This window comes from Apostichopus japonicus, chromosome 4, assembly GCF_037975245.1.
Source record: "Apostichopus japonicus isolate 1M-3 chromosome 4, ASM3797524v1, whole genome shotgun sequence".
NCBI lineage: Eukaryota > Metazoa > Echinodermata > Holothuroidea > Aspidochirotida > Stichopodidae > Apostichopus > Apostichopus japonicus.
In genome coordinates, this window is record NC_092564.1 from 17,662,060 (window position 1) to 17,683,836 (window position 21,777).

A 21,777-nucleotide genomic window follows, 5' to 3' on the forward strand; every position below is an offset into this window, starting at 1 on the left:
TTGATCCTGATAACATTAATTTTGGAGGTAAAATCTTCATGATTTTCCTAGCAACCCTGACAGAGTCGGTTTTATATGATACCCGTTGTCAAGGGGATAGGAAGCTTCCAAAACGTGTAGGGGGGGGGGGCACAACATCAGAGGGGCACTTTCTCATTCCACAACCACCACTCGTTATGCTATAAACCGATACACACCGGCCATATCACTTAAATATATATATGATGTGTTAGTATGCTATCAATACTATTTATATGGTGCACATGAATAATTAAAATATTAAAATATTAAAATTAACAAAGGCTTAAGATATCCAAAAGACAGTTCTTCATCAAAGAGGCATATTTTATTTGCCAGTAGGGCACATTTACTATTTCGAAAAAAAATGTGGGGGGGGGGCACGTGCCCCCACAGCCCCCCGGCTCCCACCCTCACCCGCAAAAGCCAAACAACTTGATCCACCCTCAACCCCATTATCCTTACATCGAGCCTGTAAACACGGTGATCATGACGGTGTTATCTCACGGTGAGTTATATCGTTCGAAAAGGACCATTTCAGTCCGTTTGATCCACTGATCCTTTTAATTAATATAATTATCACCAAAAGAGGTGAAATTATGACATGCAAAAACTGCGAACATGTAAGAAGTTGATGAACAGATTGAATTTTGTTTTTACTGTTAAGAGGAAAACAAAGGACTCTATTAATAGTCTTCCATACTGCAGCATTAATATTTACCATGAAAACTGTCTTTCAAAGCTGAGTAATTCTTTCAATTATCTATATAAGAGTTTGTTTAGAAAACCCTCATGGGGGTAATATAATGAATCATTTTTTTCTTCTTCAAAATAACCCATACAACAACTTCGATATCCTGATTGCTGTTAAAATCGGTTTTCGACATGAAAAAGTTCTATGAATAATTCATGAGGGAAAAATTTGAATATCGACATTTAGGATGATGACATGAAGCCTACAACACGTACGGCACGCTAGTAAATAACAACAAAAACTTTCTCTCCCATATATGGTTCTTTCCCAAAATGTTAAATAGTAAAATCTAAAACGTTACCATGCCATTAAAAATGTGAACGAAAATACAAAGCATTGCATTTTTTGAAAATCTTGACCATTTGCTTTGGCTGAGGGTGGGTGGGGGGGGGGTAGTGTTATCTATGCTTTTGATGCAACTTGTGGCCCCTATTTTAATGAGTCGAAAAAAGCAGAGAAAAAAGAACCGAAAACACCAACATTAAGACGGAAGACATCAAGGTAGGGTAAGAACTGGGTGCTGTAATTGAGAAAAAGAAAGAAGACATTTATTCTTAAGGTGATCAACGAAAACTAATTTACCTGACGGTAGACAGTACCTGAACACTGTGATTAAACACGTCATGCATGGTGTCGGAGAAGGGGGGGGGGTGGGGAAGGTGCGCAGGATGACGAAGGACGGTGGGACGTGTAACGTTTATTTATAATATTTATAATATAAATAATATATTAAATTGACTTCAAAAGTAAATTTAAATTTAAAAAAAAGTAGAAAATCATATAGGCCTATAACTTTAACATTTTAGAGCATGATGGCATATTAGGTGACATATCGTATTAGTTAGTGGGCAGATATTGTATTGTAAACTACTGGTACAAATGAATTCTATCACTATATGTTGAATTAGAGAAATGGCACTTTTAAATGTTACTCTCCCATTTCCAGTGCCCGTCCGACGCCCATTCTCCCGTCCGACGCCCATTCTTCCGTCCGAATGCCCATTCTCCCGTCCGACGCCCATTCTCCCGTCCGACGCCTATTCTCTCGTTCGACGTCTTTTCTCCCGTCCGACACCCATTCACCCGTCTTACGCCCATTCTCCCGTCCGACGCCTATTCTCCCGTCCGACACCCATTCTCCCGTCATACGCCCATTCTCCCATCCTACGCCCGTGAATCACGGTCCGTAAAAAGAAGGCTCAACCAAAGTTTTGAGCAGACACTTCTTTAATATAAAGTTTGTACTAATGCCTTTCGTCGCTGGGAAACTTTACCAATATACTAAAAGACAAACATTAAACAAAAAGAAGAGTCAAGTAATAACTAAATGTACATCACCTTCGGGCATCCAGTCAATATCCCACCCAGGACTATCCCCATTGGCTTGGTTGGTCGCTTCCAACCAATCTTGGAGAGGTTCAAAGTAATCCACGATTGGTTGAACGTCGACGAATTGACGACCAGTTATAGCCTGCATTGCTTCCTGCCAAGACCTACTGCTTCCTAGCTTCATCATTTCACTGTCAAAGTAAAAAAAAAAAGATATAATAATCGAGATGTTGATAATGTTTATTAATTATCTAGCTGACGTCATAATTTGTTTGAAGTGGCCTTGCTTCCTGCGAAGACCTACTGCTTAATATCTTCATCATATCAATGTAAATATCAAACCAGTATAATAACCGAGAGGCTATTAATGTTTATTCATGAGTAGGTGACGACATCATTTGTTTGAAGTGGCCTTGCTTCCTGCGAAGACCTACTGGTTCATATCTTCAATCTTATCAATGTAAATATCAAAACGGTATAATAATCGAGAGGCTATTAATGTTTATTCATGAGTAGGTGACGTCATCATTTGTTTGAAGTGGCCTTGCTTCCTGCGAAGACCTACTGCTTCATATCTTCAATCATATCAATGTAAATATCAAACCAGTATAATAACCAAGAGGCTATTAACGTTTATTCATGAGTAGGTGACGTCATCATTTGTTTGAAGTGGCCTTGCTTTCTGCGAAGACCTACTGCTTCATATCTTCTATCATATCAATGTAAATATCAAAACGGTATAATAATCGAGAGGCTATTAATGTTTATTATTTATCAAGGTGACGTCATCCTTTGTTTGAAGTGGCCTTGCTTCCTGCGAAGACCTACTGCTTCATATCTTCTATCATATCAATGTAAATATCAAACCAGTATAATAACCGAGAGGCTATTAATGTTTATTCATGAGTAGGTGACTTCATAATGTTATTGAAGTGACATTGCTTCCTGCCAAGACCTACAGCTCAAATAGTTTCATCATTTCACTGTAAAAGTCTACAAATAACCGAGATGTAGTTAATGTTTATTCATGATCTAAGCGACTTCATCATTTATTAGAAGTCAGTTTCAGTTTAAATTAATGACAATTTTATGTCCGTTTAAAAGTGACATTCTAACATTAGCAAAATAGTCATTAATAAAGAAATAATTTATATGGGCAACGTGGTATCATTCAAAATATATACGCCTTAATGCACATCTCCTATACATCGGTGCATGCAGTAAATATTTGAATGCAAAATCAATTGAATCTAGTTGAATAATTTCAGTAATGAAGTACGTCAATCAGTTTCTAGTCAAGCTTATTATATTTATTATGAGCCTGCATTCCACGCCTCTCCTTCTAATTTGAAAAACCTTTTTCACAAATAAATGCAAAATTTGCAGCTCTAAATGGCCATTATCTAATAATCTTTTTTCGTTTTTCTTTTCTTTATAGGTCAGCTGTGTGATTCAGTGCGACTGGGTGGTATATAGGCCCTTACTTTATGCTAATTAAAAGCAGTTTACCGCGACGACCGACTTCTCGAGACGGAGTTTGAGTTTTAGTAATAACAGAAACATGACGTCAATTGTCCAATATCTGTAATAGTAAATTAGATCTAATGTCGACTCCGGTAATTTATGCTTACATGAGTGCATCCCCAGCATCTCGTGAGCCAAAGATATCACATTCATATAGAGGAGGAGGCTGTAGTGAAAGTTCACATAGAGCTTGGTGGAATTGAAACTGTAAGACGTTACCAAAGAGATACCTGTAAGATGAAAGAAGAAGAAGAAGAAGTCTGAATTGACGAATGGAACGCTACCATACATACAACTTCATCAGCGTATAGCCTGCCTATAAAACTCTCACGACGAAAACGCTGAGAAATGTTGCTTCAGGTGGATGAAAACCAGATCGGAATATAAAACGTTGTTTTTTTCTCATCGGAATGGTTAGATTTTGGGAGGATGAGGGCAGTTACCCGTAGAGGGTCCCTGGAGGCGCGGTGTAAAGAATATTAATACCATTGGGGGGTGGGGGTGGGGGTGGGGGGTAGGTAGATTGGAATGCATGTGTATAGGAGGAAGGTAACAGAGGAGTGAAGTCAATGCTATTATAAAATATATCAGAGTTTTAGTTATTGAAATTCAGACATTTTGGGATCTTTCTCAGACAAATATACATTGACAACATATACATTTCAAAACTGCGGGTTTCTCTTTATTTACCTCAGGAAAGGAATGTCAGCAATCACGTGATATTTGGCAGCAGGGTCGAAATCTGCTTCGGTTCTCTCGACTGGTGGCACAACACCCTGGTAGCGTTTCCTTAAGAATCAGAAATTTTTCAGAGCATAAACAATACACATGAAGAAATAACGAAAAAGCTTGGAGGGGTGGGGAAGGGGGTGTTGGTAAGTAGCACCAATAACACAATCATCAACCGTATGGAGAACAACGCTAATAATGAACAACAAAGATATTAACAACGACAAAATAAATCACATAGTGACATCTTTATTATATATGACATAGAAGAAAATCCATCTCCATAACCTGTTTTATTGCATAGATACCAAATTAAATGTATCGAGGAATGTTAGTGTGTGAGATATTCATCAACTAGTTGCAAAATATCTTCTTAGTGCTTCTATACTCTGCGCAACAACTATCCAAAGAGGACTCCGGTGTCGTATACAGGAGCCGTATCTCACCCCCTCCCTTCCCCTCCGAATGTCCCGGTTCACACTTTCTTGAGTAGAGGAATTATTATATCCGGCTAATATATATTATTTTCAAATAAACACACTTCCAGGTATACATGTGTATCAAAAAAAGAAAAAAGTTAAAGATCGGTTATTCAAAAATAATCGATTTTTCTTCCTAAGAATAAGTCAATACAATCCTGGTCAATTTTATTTAGGAATTCTTGTAATAACTGATATTTACCTAAGCTCCCACCATACTTGGTTGTATTCATTGTTGGTCGTACTTGAGTTAAATACACTCCATCGCCAATTCTCGAGAGTTAATGCATAAGGTAGCAAAACTATTTTCTCCAAAGCCAACTTCATCAAATAGTTCAAATTCGTTTCTGAAATATTTCGATAAATGGAGAAAGAATGAAAGATGCAATGTCTTTTTTGTCAACTCAGACGTTGCATATTCATCATATCGATGATAAACTTGAGCAAAAGTCGTCATACAGCGGACAGAGGACTATATATATATATATATATATATATATATATATATATATATATACATACATATTTTAAATTATTTCAACAACTACTTCGTACCCCCCACCCCCCCCACTCTAACCACTGTTTCAAGGTCCCCTTATATAGTTAATGATATTTCAGACAGTTTCAAACAGATCATATATCTTGAAAACAGCATTTATATATCTAAGTGACATATTTTGAATGAGATGCTTGAACCCTATAGGGAAGACCGATAGCCAGGCATTCCCCCGTGTAGATTACTGTACCTCCCACCCCACCCACACCCCACCCACACCCCACCCCACCCACCCCACCCCCATCCATACCCCCGTTATTTATGCAAACATCATGTGTACAAAAGCTTAGTAACTGGACACGAGTATTTTGCCCTCCATAAGTTGTTGGTTTCCAGCTTAAACAGTTGCTGACTCCCATACACAGAATTACTGGCTACGAGCCGCCATCAGGCCTTTTTATTTGATTCCATATATTATGATATTTGCTTCATGTACAACATAATCCTCAATGGCATGTTTAATGAGGGGTAATATAACTATATGACAAGGAACAACCGGGATCAACCGCCCTTTCCACTTTTGATCAGTAAAAGCCTCACACACTAATCTGTAGAGTTCAGCCCAAGCCCCGCCCCCCACCTGGTACCTCCCACTGTCTTCTTAAGTTTGGCTATTCTTAGATCATTCAAATTATTTGTTCTAGAACAATGAAACAGATGACTTGTGTTTCATTGACCAACTGATTAATGTTTAACGTACCGTCGTCCATGCTGACCTCTTCCAATAGACCCATATAGTACAGATGGCGAGGTGTTCTCACTGATAACGAGATTGCATCACCTACGGCTGCTTGGAAGGCCGGATTAGCGCCATCTCTGAACACAATATATGACGTCATACAAATTGTAAATGAATTACATTCAAAGACAAGAAGAGGGGAACTATCCCTGAAATGTTTGTGTAAAGCTATAACAATTTTTAGGAAAATATCTGCAGAAAGTATTCATAAAATGTGGGGAATTGCTTTCTGTTTTATTGCTCCTTTTTTCAAAATGGAGATTAAACCACATGTGTACCACCTGCAGTTACATAAATAATATTGATAAGAGCCAATAATCAGGATGGTCAGACGAGTATAAGAGTAAAAATTTACCTCAACAACGTCATCAGTAACTTGGCGTAAAAAACGTCACCAAAATTACAATAATACCACAGAACATGAATTACTGATAGGTTATACTTTGTTTAGTGTCGTTTTGATAACAAGGAGGGTTAACTAGAATCTACAAGATTTCACATACCTGTAGACCACGGGTTGTTCCTTATAGTTAAATGCGTAGTTCATTCTGCCCATCAAATAGTGAGCCAGCATGAAGTCATCATGGTTTACATCGATGCATGATTTGATCCTAAAGATAGGATGAAGATAATGATGATTATCAGATAATGTCCATACAAGGAGTCCCATTACTTTATGTTTATTTCCAACATTACATCAGCAAGATAAATTTGGTAATCCGTGAAGTTCCCAGCAACATCGTTACAACTGTAGACACAACATAATGTAAAAAATATATATATATATAAAAAATAAAAAAACAAGAAAAAAAGAAAAAAAGAAGAAAGAAATTGAGCCCTCTCGATACTCTGAAAATAATTAATAGAGAAATAAAATTTTCGAGTATTAATATGCTGTCTTACCGGAAGTCTTCTGCATTCATGAAATCCCACACACCAGCAGTACATGACATTTCGGTTCCGTCGCTTGGTTCCTCAAAAATTGAGTCTGACCAGAATTCATCATTCAATGGTTCTAACCCCAAAGATGTAAAGAAGGCCTGTGCAGCGAGGTACATCCTTCGTGGAGTGTAGTCCTGAAAGGAATAGAAAGGAATTTATTAAAAAGGAAAAGTAGTAGGCCACGGCGGGGCGGGGGGGATGGGGCGGGGGTGGGGGGGTTGCCACAACCTTTACCTATCAAGTTTAACCGTGAAGTGTATGGTTCATGAGGAGGCAGGTACGAGACACTGTGAAATAAAATATGTCCATATCTAGGTAAGAAATTGCAATTAAAGCCATTTTTATGGCAACACATAAAACCGAGTAATTAATTCGATACGTCGGTAGCGAAAACCGACCCTCCCATACGGTTAACGTTACTCAAGCGGGATACCCCTCTATAATCGACTTACCAGTTTCTGGAGGCCATCGGTAGCTTCAATTTCTGGTTTGTCAGGGAAAGGAACGAACAAATCGTACAGATTGTGCCAGGAATGTCCTGCCATGCTGCCTGTAAATAATAATAATAATTATAATAACGATAATGGACCATGAATATATCTCCACAAACACTACTACTAATAACTTGCAGAATATATCCCCCTATGTTCCCGACCTTCAATGAGTTAACCCTAGGTGCAAGTGGGATGCCTACACCGTCTTCCCCAACGTTTCGACTATTCAGTGAAAGCATGAATGGTTTAAAGGACGCTCACCATGAAATATCATCATGTCTCTTATACATCTACACACTCCGAACGATCTACTAACTATAGCCTATCACAATTGGGAAACATTCTTGAATTGATGTGAACCCAGTAACTCTCTCTAGGGTCACTACCAGCTCTTCCTTCCGAATCTACCGTCCATTCCCCATGCGCAACTAAGAAATCCAGTGATACTGGTTTCTTTATCGTAAAACAGAATTAAGTTAAACACACTCATAAAATGAAGACATATTATCACATCACGCACTTCTGGCATTATTTGGAGGATCAATACTGCTTGCTTTGTATACCGGTAAAACAAGACAAAATACAAAACAAACAAACGTGAAAATAAATCTAAAAGGGGAACTATGATAAATCACGCCCTATTAGTGACATCACACAATGAATAGTCTCTATGTAACGATGTATTACACCATGATATCCCCCAAACGGAACAAGAATATTTTTGTTAGCTGGTTTACCCCAAACAACGACAGTCTATCAAAAGCCATCTCTATCACATATAGGATTAAGAGGATGTCATGATGTCAATGATGTGAGTTTGCTTCTTATATAAGTTGACAACCGGTGACGTTAATGTATAAGTAGGTATCAACCAATGTTAGCACATCTACACATCACATAGTCAAAGCTTCCTGGTACATTCACTTATTCTATTAATATATATATGAATATGCATTACCGAGGACGTGTGCAGGGATTGGGCCGTTCAAGTTGATATACTTGCTTCCGTACACGTTATACAACTTTCTCCTTACGTATGCGTGTAAATTTGAGTAAAATGGATACAGCCCTTCATAAAAGGCCTCCAGTTGGTTCACTAGATCCTCGCTCTCATACCACGATCGCCAGTATGCACCTTTGTCCGGTTGATCTAAGAATACAATAGCAATCATGGTGAAATTTAACGTGAAATTATGACAATTATTTTAATATCAGAATCTACCGAAAGATGTGTTTCTGTCTAGTAGCTACAACTGGTTCGATTGCCTCGACTTATTGTACTTCTCCATTCTCTCCTTCTTCTTCTATTTGTGTTCATTACGTAGCGAAATATAATTAAGTAATGGTACACGAGTCGTAAACACGTTTAGCAATGTATACATTACGTAATAACCACGTCACAGGTCACAGAGAAGATGAAATATCTGCCACATTTATGTTTCGGCTGAAAATGTCTCAAAGGCCTCGGCTTACAACAAACCTCTCTCTCTCCCTCTGTACCTCTCTCCCTAGCTCTTATTTTCATGGGTGTGTTGACAGACATAATATTATTGTATATCGTATAAGTAGCATTATCAGTGTACACAATAACCGAAAATACAGCTTTCGCTATCTCGTTATACTTAGCTGCCACAATACTCGTTGAGTACCATACCTCATCTATTTCTGATTCTTGTAGTTATGCTATAGAAGATATTTGATTAGAACTATTATGCATACAGCTTTATATAAATAACTGGAAACATGCAATTTGTAGATTGCCATCGCCATTACATTAACAGCCGATACTCATATCTAGTACAGTAACTACACTAGTGTCACCTGTAACACATGTTACCGTGTTACGAGCACAAAGTATAAATTACTGATGTACGGTTGTGGGGCATGAACAGTAGTAACATGTGTAACAGGTGGCACCAGTAGTTACTGTACTAGCTATGTGTTTGAAGTAAAGGAGGTACAGTACCGCTTGATTCCAGTCACACTTCTCTTTAAATTACGCCAATTCGTCATGCCGAGAACGAAGAAAGGCCATGTTCAGGTATATCCATAAAGGCCTACTTATAGCATAAAACGACTAGATACGACTTCATTTAAGAATCGTGTATTAAAGAACTATCACTAAATGGTTGGTACTGCAACTATACTGTTCATGTCCCACAACCGTGCATCAATAATTTCTACTTTATGTTCGTAACATGTGTAACATGCGTAACAGGACATGAACAGTAATCACTGTACGGGCCATGAGTATCGGGTGACATTTAATATTTAATTGCTATATATACAGGATATTGTTATCTGTATAGTATTGGTTGCACCGGCCGATAATTTTAAACTAAATACAGCAGCACGCTCCCACTTTAAAAGAGCTTTAATAATGACGGAGATGGTTAAAGGGAGTGAAGACTCGCGCACAAAGAAACGTCTGATGCCAGTAATCTGAACCACAACACAGTGTACATAGCAGCAATGGACATCTCAGGTCCAGATAAAAGATAACAAGGTATCACGTTTCATTACTGTCTGCATTTTGTAGCGACAAGAAGAAAACTTCGCTTGCAAGCAACGGAAAGTTTTTTTTTTTTTTTTCAGAGGTCGGCAAGCGGTTTGGGGTGAGTCTTCAATGCCTTTAAATCTTTGGGACGTGAAAGGAAGAATAATTTACCGTTAGCCTCTGCCACAAGGTTGCTTAATTGAACATACTCTCTGTAGTCGTTCCTCGCTGGAGCTGCAGCAACATCCCTCCAATCACTCCACACTTTATAGAGCTCAAAGTAATCTCGGTTCGTCTTCATGAAATTTTCTAGACCTGTGTTTTCGATTGTGAGATGTTATCAACAATGTGTGAATTTATTTACTCATGTTTTCAATAATTCACTTTTATAAGTTGGTCTTCAAAACGGAGCAACATCTTATTTTGTTTTTATTCAATATATTGTTGTTGTAAGTTCTACAATAGAAAGCAAATTAGTTATGTAATGTAAAACTCTGTTAGTACGGCACGAGGAGTAGGGGTGGGTGTGGATGGTGTGATGGGGTAGGGGCATTGGCTTCAATATTCACAATGTTTATGTCAGCTTGAACATATACAAAGTAAATAAGTAACACAAAGAGAAAGCAGAATGTTTGTCCTGCTTGTGGCACTATGACATCACACATTGATATAACAGCAGCCCTCTGGCAAGACTTTCAAACTCAGCCCAAAGGAGTGATACTTTTCATTGATAGTTCGTGGAATTGTACATCACAAAGGTCTCTGTCATATAAAATTAAAATGATGATTGAGTTTTCTTCTCCTTGTCATATAAATTAGATACTACGACTGATATCAGTGTTATTTACATTTTCCGTACCTCTCTGGCCTCCTTTGACCAAAAACGTACACATGCGCACATTGTAATCGTGATATTGCTTGTTAGACGAAGAATTGAGCATGGCTTTTTGGTGTCGTCTTTCAGCATTTACCCTATAGTTACAGAACCGAGTAGTATTTTTATTGAAATGATAGATGTATAATTGCCAAAGCCACACGACCATGCCACTGCCACGTGTAATGGTAGACCTTCAAATATTTCAGTTCATCAACATTACACCTTGGACCAGGGAAGGCCAAGGTAGTTCGTTCAGGGTTTTTAAGCAATATAATAAAAATACATTTCCTAGGTAGTAAAATCATCAAAGTTTCTCACTTTATTGTTGACTTCAGTGCATGCGTTATATTTATATGCATTTACTTATCTGGTAAAACACAGTCCTTGGGATTACCTGGGTCAATGTTAAGACATTCTCCTGTTGTTTCCAAGCAAACTTTGCTGGTAGAATATCTAGACTTGAGCGAGGCTTTGACATCTTTTAGCTGTCCATGAGATGTTTCGCCATAAAACAAAACGCCAACAACGACAAAAGAAAAGAAACAAATATATAATATGAAATTTGGAAAATTAAGAAAGGTAGATGTTGAGGTAATATACACAGCAGTCATTTCTTTTTGATGAGCTTAACATTTAAATGACATAATCAGCTGCAAGAAATATATTTATACAATCACTTTCTAAATTTCGTCAGAATTCCACAGAAAGTTGTGTTCTTTTAAAGTAAAAAATAAAAGATATCGAATTTCTCTGGTAACTTTAGCAGCTAAACATCTTACATTGAAGTTAATTGTTACTGATGTAATTACACATTGGGTCTCGTTAGTTCATAAATTCCGAGTAACTCAGTTAGTATATCTTTTGCAAAGGATTGATTTAATATGAATCACCATCACTTAAAAGCATATTTTCAACAATTCATTGAAAGACAAATCCCCTCTCCCCAATGTGACAAAGTATGACATTAACACTTTAGTTGGACGTTTGCTAAATCACAATATATATAGCCTAATAGAATTGTATCTCGAAAGTTAATCCCGGCCTCATTTAAACTTTGAAATGATGTCAGATTGCTTTTCGTGGAAAACATTTTAAATTGATACGTACATCTGTCAGTTTAGATTCATCATCCAGCGCAGATTCTCCGATGTATACCAACTTTTCTAGTTGTCGCTTGGTGTCATAGGAGAAATCTTCACGATCGAAATAAGATGCGTTCTCGTGAGCTTCAAGTTCAAATGCTGCCCTATCTAACTGGGCTTGGATCTGTACAAAATAAACAAGAACAAAATATGATAAAAATGACTCCATTTACAAAGGAAAGTCTTCTGTTAACTGTTTACCTGTTGATATGTGCAACATCATTTATTGAATGAAGTTCTCCAAGCTAATATTCATAGATGCAAATTAAAAACGTCTATTAATCGTGTTGAAAGTTGTCTTATTGCTTTTCTCATGACTGTTTTTTTTTTTTTTATTGAATTGATAAAGTGGATTGGTAAGCTGTCGTGACCAACTTTGGCAATCTCACAAGAAAAATGGTAATCTAATTGTCCACCGAGTCCATATCTTGAATGGCATCAAAAGAAGATCTTTAGGTATAAATCTTGTGCAGTGTTTGTGAAATTAAGATGAAAGAAATGTGATCGAAACAGACAACATTTTCAATTTGTAAAAAGAAACTATAGATTTTCACTACAAGAATAAAGCATGCCAAATATTTAGCCGTTTATTTCGAAAGATAGTAAGCAGGCATGATATTTAATAAAAAACATCAATGGTTTTGGCATGTACAATAAATTCATCTCAATTCCAATATTTCTCTTAAAAACCTATATGCTTGGATGTTTTGTTCTTTAGTTGTCATTGTTGAGGTGCTGTTCAGTTGGCATATGTCACATGTTTACTCTTTGCCTCTAAGGGTCGCTTCCCTTCTTCATTTTGTAATTTATTTCTATTAAAGAAGTAACTACCAAAAGTACCCCACATAGAACCCCCTTTTAACGATTGACCATATCTTTACCTTTCCACTGAGGTCAAAACCCCAAACAACAACAGCGTGACAGACAGCTATACGGATGGTATACAAACTTATAAATTACTGTTTCAACATTGGTCTGAGGTTTTGCGGTTAACAATTTCCTTCTAAGAAAGGATTCCCTTTTTCTTCCCCTGTCACAATTGCTGAAAACAATCATAGTGCGTATGATAACAATCCTTAATCTTTGTCAGAAAGCAAATAAATAAGTAACTGGAAATGGTGCTTAGGAGTCCAATTGTGTACAACACGATACAGATACAGAGGACGAACCTTGTACCTTATGGTAACTCTCGGTACTGAAGTGATATACAAAGTTTACACACATGTTTAGAGCGGTTCGGCTGCACGAAACCTTCATTTGTGGCATTAAAACCATTACGTTCATTTAGAAAATGTTCTGTTTTGACAACTTTTGCTTCATTTATTTCTGATTGTATGCACGAGAATTGCAGGCACATACTGGTATCGGGTGTGGTAAATAAGAATTCACAGGGCATTCCAGGTCTTAAAGGCGGCATTACGAAGGTGAGCAATTCATATTTAAATATATGTATATATATATATATATATATATATATATATATATATATATATATATATATATATATATATATATATATATATATTTACATTAGATATATTTATATATATATATATTTATACATTTATATATAAATATAATTCTATATATTTATATAATATAATATATAATATAAATTTGACATTTTGTATAGAGTCTGACAATTTAATTTATTTAACATGGTCCGTTTTACTTGTTAGTACACTCTGTGATTGAACGTGCCTGCCCAGCTAATTTTCAAGACGGCGATGAACGCTATTTAAAGTGTTTATTGCTTTCCCCCTTGTTACAGGTTCGAAATTAACGAGCCAAGTCAGCCAGCTTACTTTTATTGCATATGAAGAATGATGTCGGCAGCTTTCTGGGTAGCTCTACTATTGATCATAGCTTTCGTCGTATTTTCAACGATACTACTTATCCTCTACTGTATTGTATTTGCATACAACAGACTGAAAAAATTACGCAAAGCAGTACTGTCGGTGACAGGGCATGATAATAACACTACTACCGATGATCATAATGAGAGGATCGGTTCATCACGTGACCCCAATGCCCCACCGGGTTACGTAGACAGTCTGTCGCATCCAGTCTACAACATTAGCTCAATGTATCCTCTACCAGATCTGGAAGAAGCACGTACAACAGAAGACCTTTCACGGCCACCACCATATTCTTCAGAACCTGACTCATATTCTCCTCCAACATATTATGAAGTCTCGACTTCATATACAGAAAGCAACGAAATGTTAAGGTAGCGAAGCCTGTATACTCCACGGATACCCAACTCCACGGATCATGTGAAAACATACTTATATCAATAAATAATTATAAAAAGGGAAAGAAAACAGAAGACTACATCTAACAGGAAAGTCTATATTGCGTGTATGTATGTGTGTGTGTGTAAGGGTGTATGTGTGTATGTATTTTAGATCCTCCTGCAAGCAGGAACTCGCGAAGAATCCATCATTGGCTTATCAAAGCCGCAAGCTGACCGAAGTCAGTCTCTTAGATTCATATTTAAACGTCCATTATTATGAATTGTCAATTGTCAACAACTCTGTAACTGGACGACATACATTAATCTTGGAGTGACTCGAACTCGGGACCTTATGATTGAAAGGCACCGGCTTAAACCACTGAGCTAACACTCCTAAATGTATATGTTTTAAAAGCGGCATTGAGTTGTTTGACTTGGACTCTGTTCTCGTGGCTTTATCAGTTAACACTGGTAAAGGTGAGTAACTCATAATTGGCTACAACCATGTGTGTTATAATGTCTTAACATGTACAGTATTCCACTTACAACCAGTTGCTACTATATGCACATAATTTGATAGAAACCGTCAGTTTTTATTGGGGAAAATAAATGCGTATGCAATTTCCTGTTACCTTAAAGTATTATTATTAACGATACATGGTCTGGTAAAATATCTTCATCATTACACATTCATCTGCTCCTTATACTTGCAAATATAAACTGGGCGGATTTTGATATGTATTGTTGGGAAGAGGTGTGTAAGGGCAAGGTTAAATTTTGGCATGTTATGAAAACTTGTTCTATCTTCAACTGTTCAGGTTGTGGTGTATATATTTATATATATATAAGTTATATAATTATCATTCATGTTTTTTATTGCTATCATTCTATTCCAAAGAAATCGTTTTGAAAAATAAAAAGAAACGATAGTACTTGATGTATTAACGTTCCATGCACTACTTCAGAACCATTGCATTTATATCTGTCATATCAAGGATCCATAGCAAGTATACCTATACTAAGGTTACACTGGAGGTTTGGTTTCCTAGTCTTAGTGGGCTTTAAGTGGGTTCGTGCCCATAGTGGGATTAGATTTGTTGGCGATTGGTATGCATTACTCCCCCAGATAACCAAGAGCCCACTCGGAGCCCAGTTGGTTCAGTTGACCCCACAATGTTTAGTGACAATTTATAAGGTCATTATTGGTGGACCATTCTGTCTTACCACACTTGGGTTCCCCTAAGTAGGCCAGCTGTAATCCGTAGAGACCCAGCGATGTATAATGGCAGGGGTTGTACTGCAAATGCAAGAGCACACCATTCTTTATAAAAATTCACCACAGTAGTAACCTTAATTCTTGGCATAATTACAGATCGGGCTGCTGGGAGGGGTGTTTTTCCTCCTATTCCTCCCAGACCTATAAAAATCATTGATTAAACAACATCCAACAAAAAGATCTTTTTTGAGAACATCGGACAAAATGTTGGAATTACGACGGCTCGTTTGTGATTGTGTAGACTACGAGTCAGTTTTCACCCTAACTTTCCCAGTAATGTAGACTGAAAATGATTAGCCAAAAGACAGTGATGTTCAAAGAAACTGTGTTTATCAATGGACCACATTTTCCGAATGTACAGCTTACTGTCAAATTGTCCTGTATAAGAGAAACACGATAAATCATGGCTCCTTCAACTTGACCACTCAGCCGCACGCAGAAGTATACATAAACCCGTAACTACATATGCGCTCAGCAATAGCCTTGTCAACTTTCCCTTGGACCTCTCCCCAACCCCCCCCCCCCCAATCAATCTTCATTCCCCCAAGCTAGAATGTGTGCAAGCTTTACTCCCTGCTCGGATCCAGAGAACATTATTCAATAGATGACACCTAACATCACGTGCTTCTCACTTATACAAGATATTTCACTGGGAGTTTGAAAGGACTGTACAATTAATGGAGAACTTTAAACAAAGATTGCTTTATCACTATGTCAACGAAACCCAAGAGCAAAGTTTACAACCAGCTCACAGTTGTTGTTTTGTCATTCCCGCCTGTCGCTGAATTATGTATGTCTTTGTCTCTACGGAATCATCACCATCTATAAAGTCCTGGATGTTTCCACAGGTGGTTGTCACACTTCGACAGTTCAGCAGAATCTTAGGAATGCGACATCTGTAGATGTGAAGAGACTACATGTGCACTAGATGTTTCCTTTACATAAGATTGGTATATAGAACAAAACTGCATGCAGAGTAATGTTTTCTTGACAGCCACTTGCAACTAAACATGGCTGCAGGACTGCAGAGGTGAGTTAGTATCATGATGTACAATTGCTTTTGGAAATCTCGTATTTATGCACATAGCATTGAGAGTAGGCTATAGTGTAACCAAATAAGGTTACATTGTCTTAATAACCATCAACATCTCTAATTGTCTATACGGAAAAGGTGTTCCTGTCAGTCTGAAACGGTAACTATATCAAATACATCGACTAGGTTTGTGATTATGTGTTCATTGGTATGTATAGAGTATGGAGTACAATATGACCCAGTCTGTAGCTTAAACTAAGATGAAGAAAACAATAGTTTCTTCTATTTTCCGGTTCTCAGATTTTTAAAGAACATCTGTTCTTTCTCAAAAGTGAATGACAAAAATCCTTATTATCACAAAACATTTCCAGAATATTAATGTTTCGTTCTACAACTTTTCATATGCTCACAACTATATATAGTCATATGAGCGCAAAATATGATCGCTGCCGCCAGAAGATCAATTACATACAGTACATCAAGTTTTCATTGTAAAAATTAACACAAAATGCACAGAAGGTATACTGAGATATCTCCTTTTCATTTAATAATTGAATGTTACCGATCTGTAGGCATACATATCATATCATTTCATTTATTAATTTGTTTTATCACAACATGCAGGTGAAAATAATAAACACATATAAAGTAACACAAATTCAAAGAGTTGTGAAAAGATGTGCTCTAAAACACATGTATGGCTTAACGATTAGAGCACTCCCTACTTTACTTTGAATATATACATACCTATATGTCTCTAAACAAGAAACACACATTACAGAAGAGAGAGAAAAAAAAAACCTCACCCTGACCCTGTCCCTGACCCCACTCAAAACCTCCCGACCCCTGCCAAGACTTCTCCACCTTTTCCCACCCATAACTGCCAGCTATAACCCCACCCACCCAGCCACTCAAGCCCTACCATCCCTACCCCCACCCAACACCTGTTGAAACTTTAGTGAAGAAAATAACTTACTGGTGTTCGCACTCTGAGGTGCGTTCCCAATTAGTCGAATAGCTCGCTTTTGTAAGACTGCTAGTGTAGTCAGATCAGAAGTATAACCCCCCCCCCCCACCAAACGGTAGAACAATATGGAAGATGCGGAAAAATTAATGTGTTGTATTCATGTACCACGGAGTCACAATCTTGTATAGGTCGACCTGGGCAATTTCACTGTCATTATTGATTCTTATTTCGATACATTTCTTTCGTTACTATTACTTTCAATTTTCATTTCAGATGAGGTCTTTTCTCGACGTAGGTCATGGCTGTATCTTTGACTGAGATTCTTATAATAATATTTTTCGTAGTAATAATTCTTTTCGGTACCTTCGTCGGAATTCGTTATATGATAGAAGGGAAAATATGTCCTATGAAGAGACGAAGACGATCTAATCAACGACGTCCAAGAAGTAATGCCAACCAAAGCTCCAACCCACAAAATTCAAGAAGCGCACAAGGTAATGGCAGTCCTAACGAAGGACCTCCTACATATGAATGGGTAAATGAACACAGTAACTCTAAGACTATAGCTTACATCGATTCTGATGGCAAAGTGAGATACGTTAAATACGACGGAGAAGGACCTGTTCCAACTCACACCGCATTGGGATATTTTCACGATGGTATGACTAAACAATTTCAACGGGAACTAATGGAAATTGAAATCTTAGAGGAAAACCATGAAAGTCCGAACAGATCGGTTCATACAGAGTGACATCTTGTCGACTGAAAATGCATCATATAATAGCCTATACATAAGACGGAGTAGGCCTGTTACGAGGAATCATTTTCTAATGTTGCGTTTGGATTCCATAGACAACGACCTGCAAGGAGAACCAGGTGTCACTACAACGTTCGATAAGACAATTTCGATGGATGTTCCAGATATTAATCAATAAAACATCCTAAAACTAACATTGATTTCTGTACGGGACTTTTTAGTCTTAAAATGAAATATTTTCGGTACTATACTTTATCTCAAACTCCCTTAAGTAAAGAGAAAGGGACAAAAGCTTAAAGAAACATCCGAAGTGGAAATTCATCATGCCCAAAACAAAGGCAGATTGTGAATTCATTTTAATAAACTTATTGATGATAAACCTACAAGCAACGTACAGAAGTGCGTTAGCTTGCCAAGCTGTTTAAGTTAAAAGATCGAAGACAAAACACAGTTGTCTGACGATTTCCAGGTTACTTTTTTGCTTATGGATAACTTTGAAATGAAGAAGTGTATCGGTGACAAAATGAGTTGAATCGAATTGAGTAATCACTCGCCCATTAAAATTTCATTTTGTTGAAAGTCTAGGAGGCTCGTCATAATTTTTTTTCATTCCTATTTTAGTAGTATTCTGTAAGAACATATCTTGAGAAAAATTATCATCCAAGTGAAGAATGTGCTTTATATCTGAAATGTGGTTAGTACACATTTTGAAAGAGAAGATGGAATGCTTTCCACTGGAGCTTTGGATCTGGTTTCTGTGGCGAGTAAATCGAAAATTTGTCATTTGTCTTAACAAAATCAAGTACTTCGTGGGGTCTTTCACCTTATCAGAATTTCAAAATTTAAACATTCGTTTCGGTTCAATAACAAATTGATATATAAAATGTGGATATATATATATTTTTTTTAGATTACTATATATTAGATAATGGCATATGATTGCATATGATTGATAAGCACTTTTCTTTGTGATATCAATTGATGCTACACTTAACCACAGCAGTCGTTTCTATGAATTTGATAAAGCATATACAAGGGTTCAAGTATCGTTTGACTCATAACGACAAAGTTATCGTTAAGTCCTGCTCCGGCTTAGATAAATATCTCGGTAATTATCAATATCTGATAAGCAATTAGGTGAAAGGTGAAGCCATAATCCCCTGTTCCTTAATTTAAGAATAGTTCATTGCTAATTAATTGTTCGAAGGTTCCAGGAAGAACCACACGAAGGTTATAACTGTTTAATTGTATTCCATTTATGGTCTGTTCTTATTCTAATTTGTTGACTTTGTCCTCAATTCTTTGAATTGTTCTGCTGTCAGGGAGTTAGACGTAGTAAAAGTACTTCGAGGGACTGCAAAGGATGTTCATGTTTATCAGATTGTAAAACATCATGCTCGTTATATTAAAACAAATGTGACGTTGTTTGTAATGGTTATTTGCTGTTGCATGATATGACACATGTCAAGTGGGTATACGTTTACAACATTGCTTTGTATTGTTTCTGAGAAGCTCAATGGGCAATGTCACGTTAGTAAGGTATAGTTGAACAATTAGTATCGGTGTTTGCATGGTTATGGGCTTCCGTTATATTGTACATGTCAAAATGTTTCTTATGCCCAATTTCATCTGTCAAGCAAAAGATGGATAAGTTTCCTTAAGTTAAGTATCACTGGCCTTCTTTTACGAACTTCTGAAAGAAGCATTCTGAGATTTTCTGAGATGGTTAACCATATATCAACGCTAAAACCTGTTTCTTAACCGATACGTTAAATGTCATTACTCGATTCCTGGCGTAAAGCAAAATTATAATCCGATATTTTATGTACACTGTGTTAAGCAACGCAGAAAATACTATAAATATACAGTTCTAAAAACATACATCAGTGTGTTCCTATACAGCTTGAAACGTAATCACGTTCCTAGTGTTTTGTATCGGCGGCTTTACAAATCTCTAAAAAACAAAAGGGTAACGTTTCAATTATTGATTAGGCTTATCTTGGTCGCGATCATTGGTACGTCATAGAATAGGTAAAATATAAAGTTCCTTTTATACAACAGGTTAAGTCTCTTTCCTTGAATAACGCGGCTTGTACAATAGTCGATAGTCACCCATTCAATGCACCCGGGAATTGCTAGATATACCTTCATATCATAATTCTAGGTTCTGTGAAAGCTAAAAGAGAGTCTCGTAAAAATACGATGTTTACCTGCAGTCCTAAATGTTCAATATGTTGTGTACAAGTAGTCTGCCTCGCTGTTTCCCTCTCCTCTTTTGCGGAAGTTTATAGGAGGAGCAATTTGCTCACCCACTCTTTTCGCTCTCTCTTCACCTCTTTACCTCCTCCAACTCGCTTTCTCTCTCAAACAATAAAACGAGTAACAATAAAACTAACTCAATGATAACGTTCCCACGGTGGTACAAGCTTCACTACGTTCCGTATATATTATGGTCTCAACATTCAAGAAAAGACTGCCCAAAGCACTTGCTTCTCGCACCCACCTGTTGTCCCTCTCCAATCACCTCTCTCTTCTTAACCTTCTGTTCACCGCACACTTTGTCCTTAAACACCGTTTTTGAAAGATCCATTCTTTCCTTGTCCTCTTTCACCGAGCAGCCTACCTTGCTAACTCTCTGTTTTTATTATATTCTCCTGCACAACCTATCCTTAGTTGTTATCTCATGCAGTCCTCTCATCTTCTGCTTCCTTCCTTCCACCTGACTCTTACTGGCTCTACTCAATTCATTCGTTGTTTCAATAAACCCATTTGTCCCGTTTATCTATTTAACATGATTGCTTCATCTTGCTTCGTCCTTTTCTGCCTCAGAAGAAGACGATGGTTATGAAGAAGGATGGGGTGATTCTGCCGGTGTTACCGCGGATCAGTGAGTGCAATTAATAAAAAATCAAACAATAAAATATTCTTCGAAAGACGATCGAGGCATATTTGATGTAGATGACAAATATGTCATAAAGATTTAAAGCAAACATTGCGGTCTGTAATTTTTAGTATTGTGTTTGGCAAGATGGTTCATTAATCAATCAGAGGGCAGTATTCTGAAATGGGGTTCTATAATTTACCTCTTCAGTTTGGTTACTTCATGTCAATTCCTGTGGCAATGCTACTGTTTATTAAGGCGGTTACAGTGCTTACCCCCGTAACTAAAGTTATTTATTTGATAGGAAAGTGTAACATGGCAGCGACTAAGTTTCAAGTTCTATAGACGCAAAACATTGACTGCAATATTGCACAAAAAAGCTCTTTCTGCACACTTAGGTGGAAATAAGTTCCAACTAATGGGCTATGAGTTAAAGGGAAAGTTTATTGTATGAAACGAAAAGAGGCAAACGAAAGTCAACAAGTCAACTTTTCCTCACTGAAATCAGTTATCGATGAAAAACAAAAGGGAAACAAAACCTTCGGAT

General features: G+C 37.2%; 1 protein-coding gene and 2 long non-coding RNA genes across 3 annotated transcripts in view; 2 read left to right on the plus strand and 1 right to left on the minus strand.

Annotated features, from left to right (window-relative positions):
• Positions 1 to 381: 381 nt before the first annotated feature.
• The window catches only part of LOC139966661 (angiotensin-converting enzyme-like), a 41,245-nt gene continuing 19,849 nt past the window's right edge, over positions 382 to 21,777 (minus strand). The window contains exons 3-15 of the mRNA XM_071969923.1: positions 12,046 to 12,204; positions 11,333 to 11,423; positions 10,233 to 10,376; positions 8,523 to 8,714; positions 7,523 to 7,620; positions 7,032 to 7,204; positions 6,632 to 6,739; positions 6,090 to 6,205; positions 5,036 to 5,180; positions 4,316 to 4,414; positions 3,733 to 3,855; positions 2,111 to 2,292; positions 382 to 1,292 (exon numbers count right to left, since the gene is read on the minus strand). Of these exons, the coding sequence (XP_071826024.1) occupies positions 1,207 to 1,292; positions 2,111 to 2,292; positions 3,733 to 3,855; positions 4,316 to 4,414; positions 5,036 to 5,180; positions 6,090 to 6,205; positions 6,632 to 6,739; positions 7,032 to 7,204; positions 7,523 to 7,620; positions 8,523 to 8,714; positions 10,233 to 10,376; positions 11,333 to 11,423; positions 12,046 to 12,204 (1,716 nt within the window). The 3' untranslated portion in view covers positions 382 to 1,206. The remainder of the gene's footprint in view (positions 1,293 to 2,110; positions 2,293 to 3,732; positions 3,856 to 4,315; positions 4,415 to 5,035; positions 5,181 to 6,089; positions 6,206 to 6,631; positions 6,740 to 7,031; positions 7,205 to 7,522; positions 7,621 to 8,522; positions 8,715 to 10,232; positions 10,377 to 11,332; positions 11,424 to 12,045; positions 12,205 to 21,777) is intronic.
• Positions 13,182 to 15,253, plus strand: LOC139966676 (uncharacterized). Its single transcript, XR_011792725.1, has 2 exons — positions 13,182 to 13,504; positions 13,852 to 15,253. It is a non-coding gene; the product is annotated as an uncharacterized lncRNA (long non-coding RNA).
• LOC139966675 (uncharacterized) lies at positions 15,977 to 20,230 on the plus strand. Its single transcript, XR_011792724.1, has 2 exons — positions 15,977 to 16,622; positions 17,866 to 20,230. It is a non-coding gene; the product is annotated as an uncharacterized lncRNA (long non-coding RNA).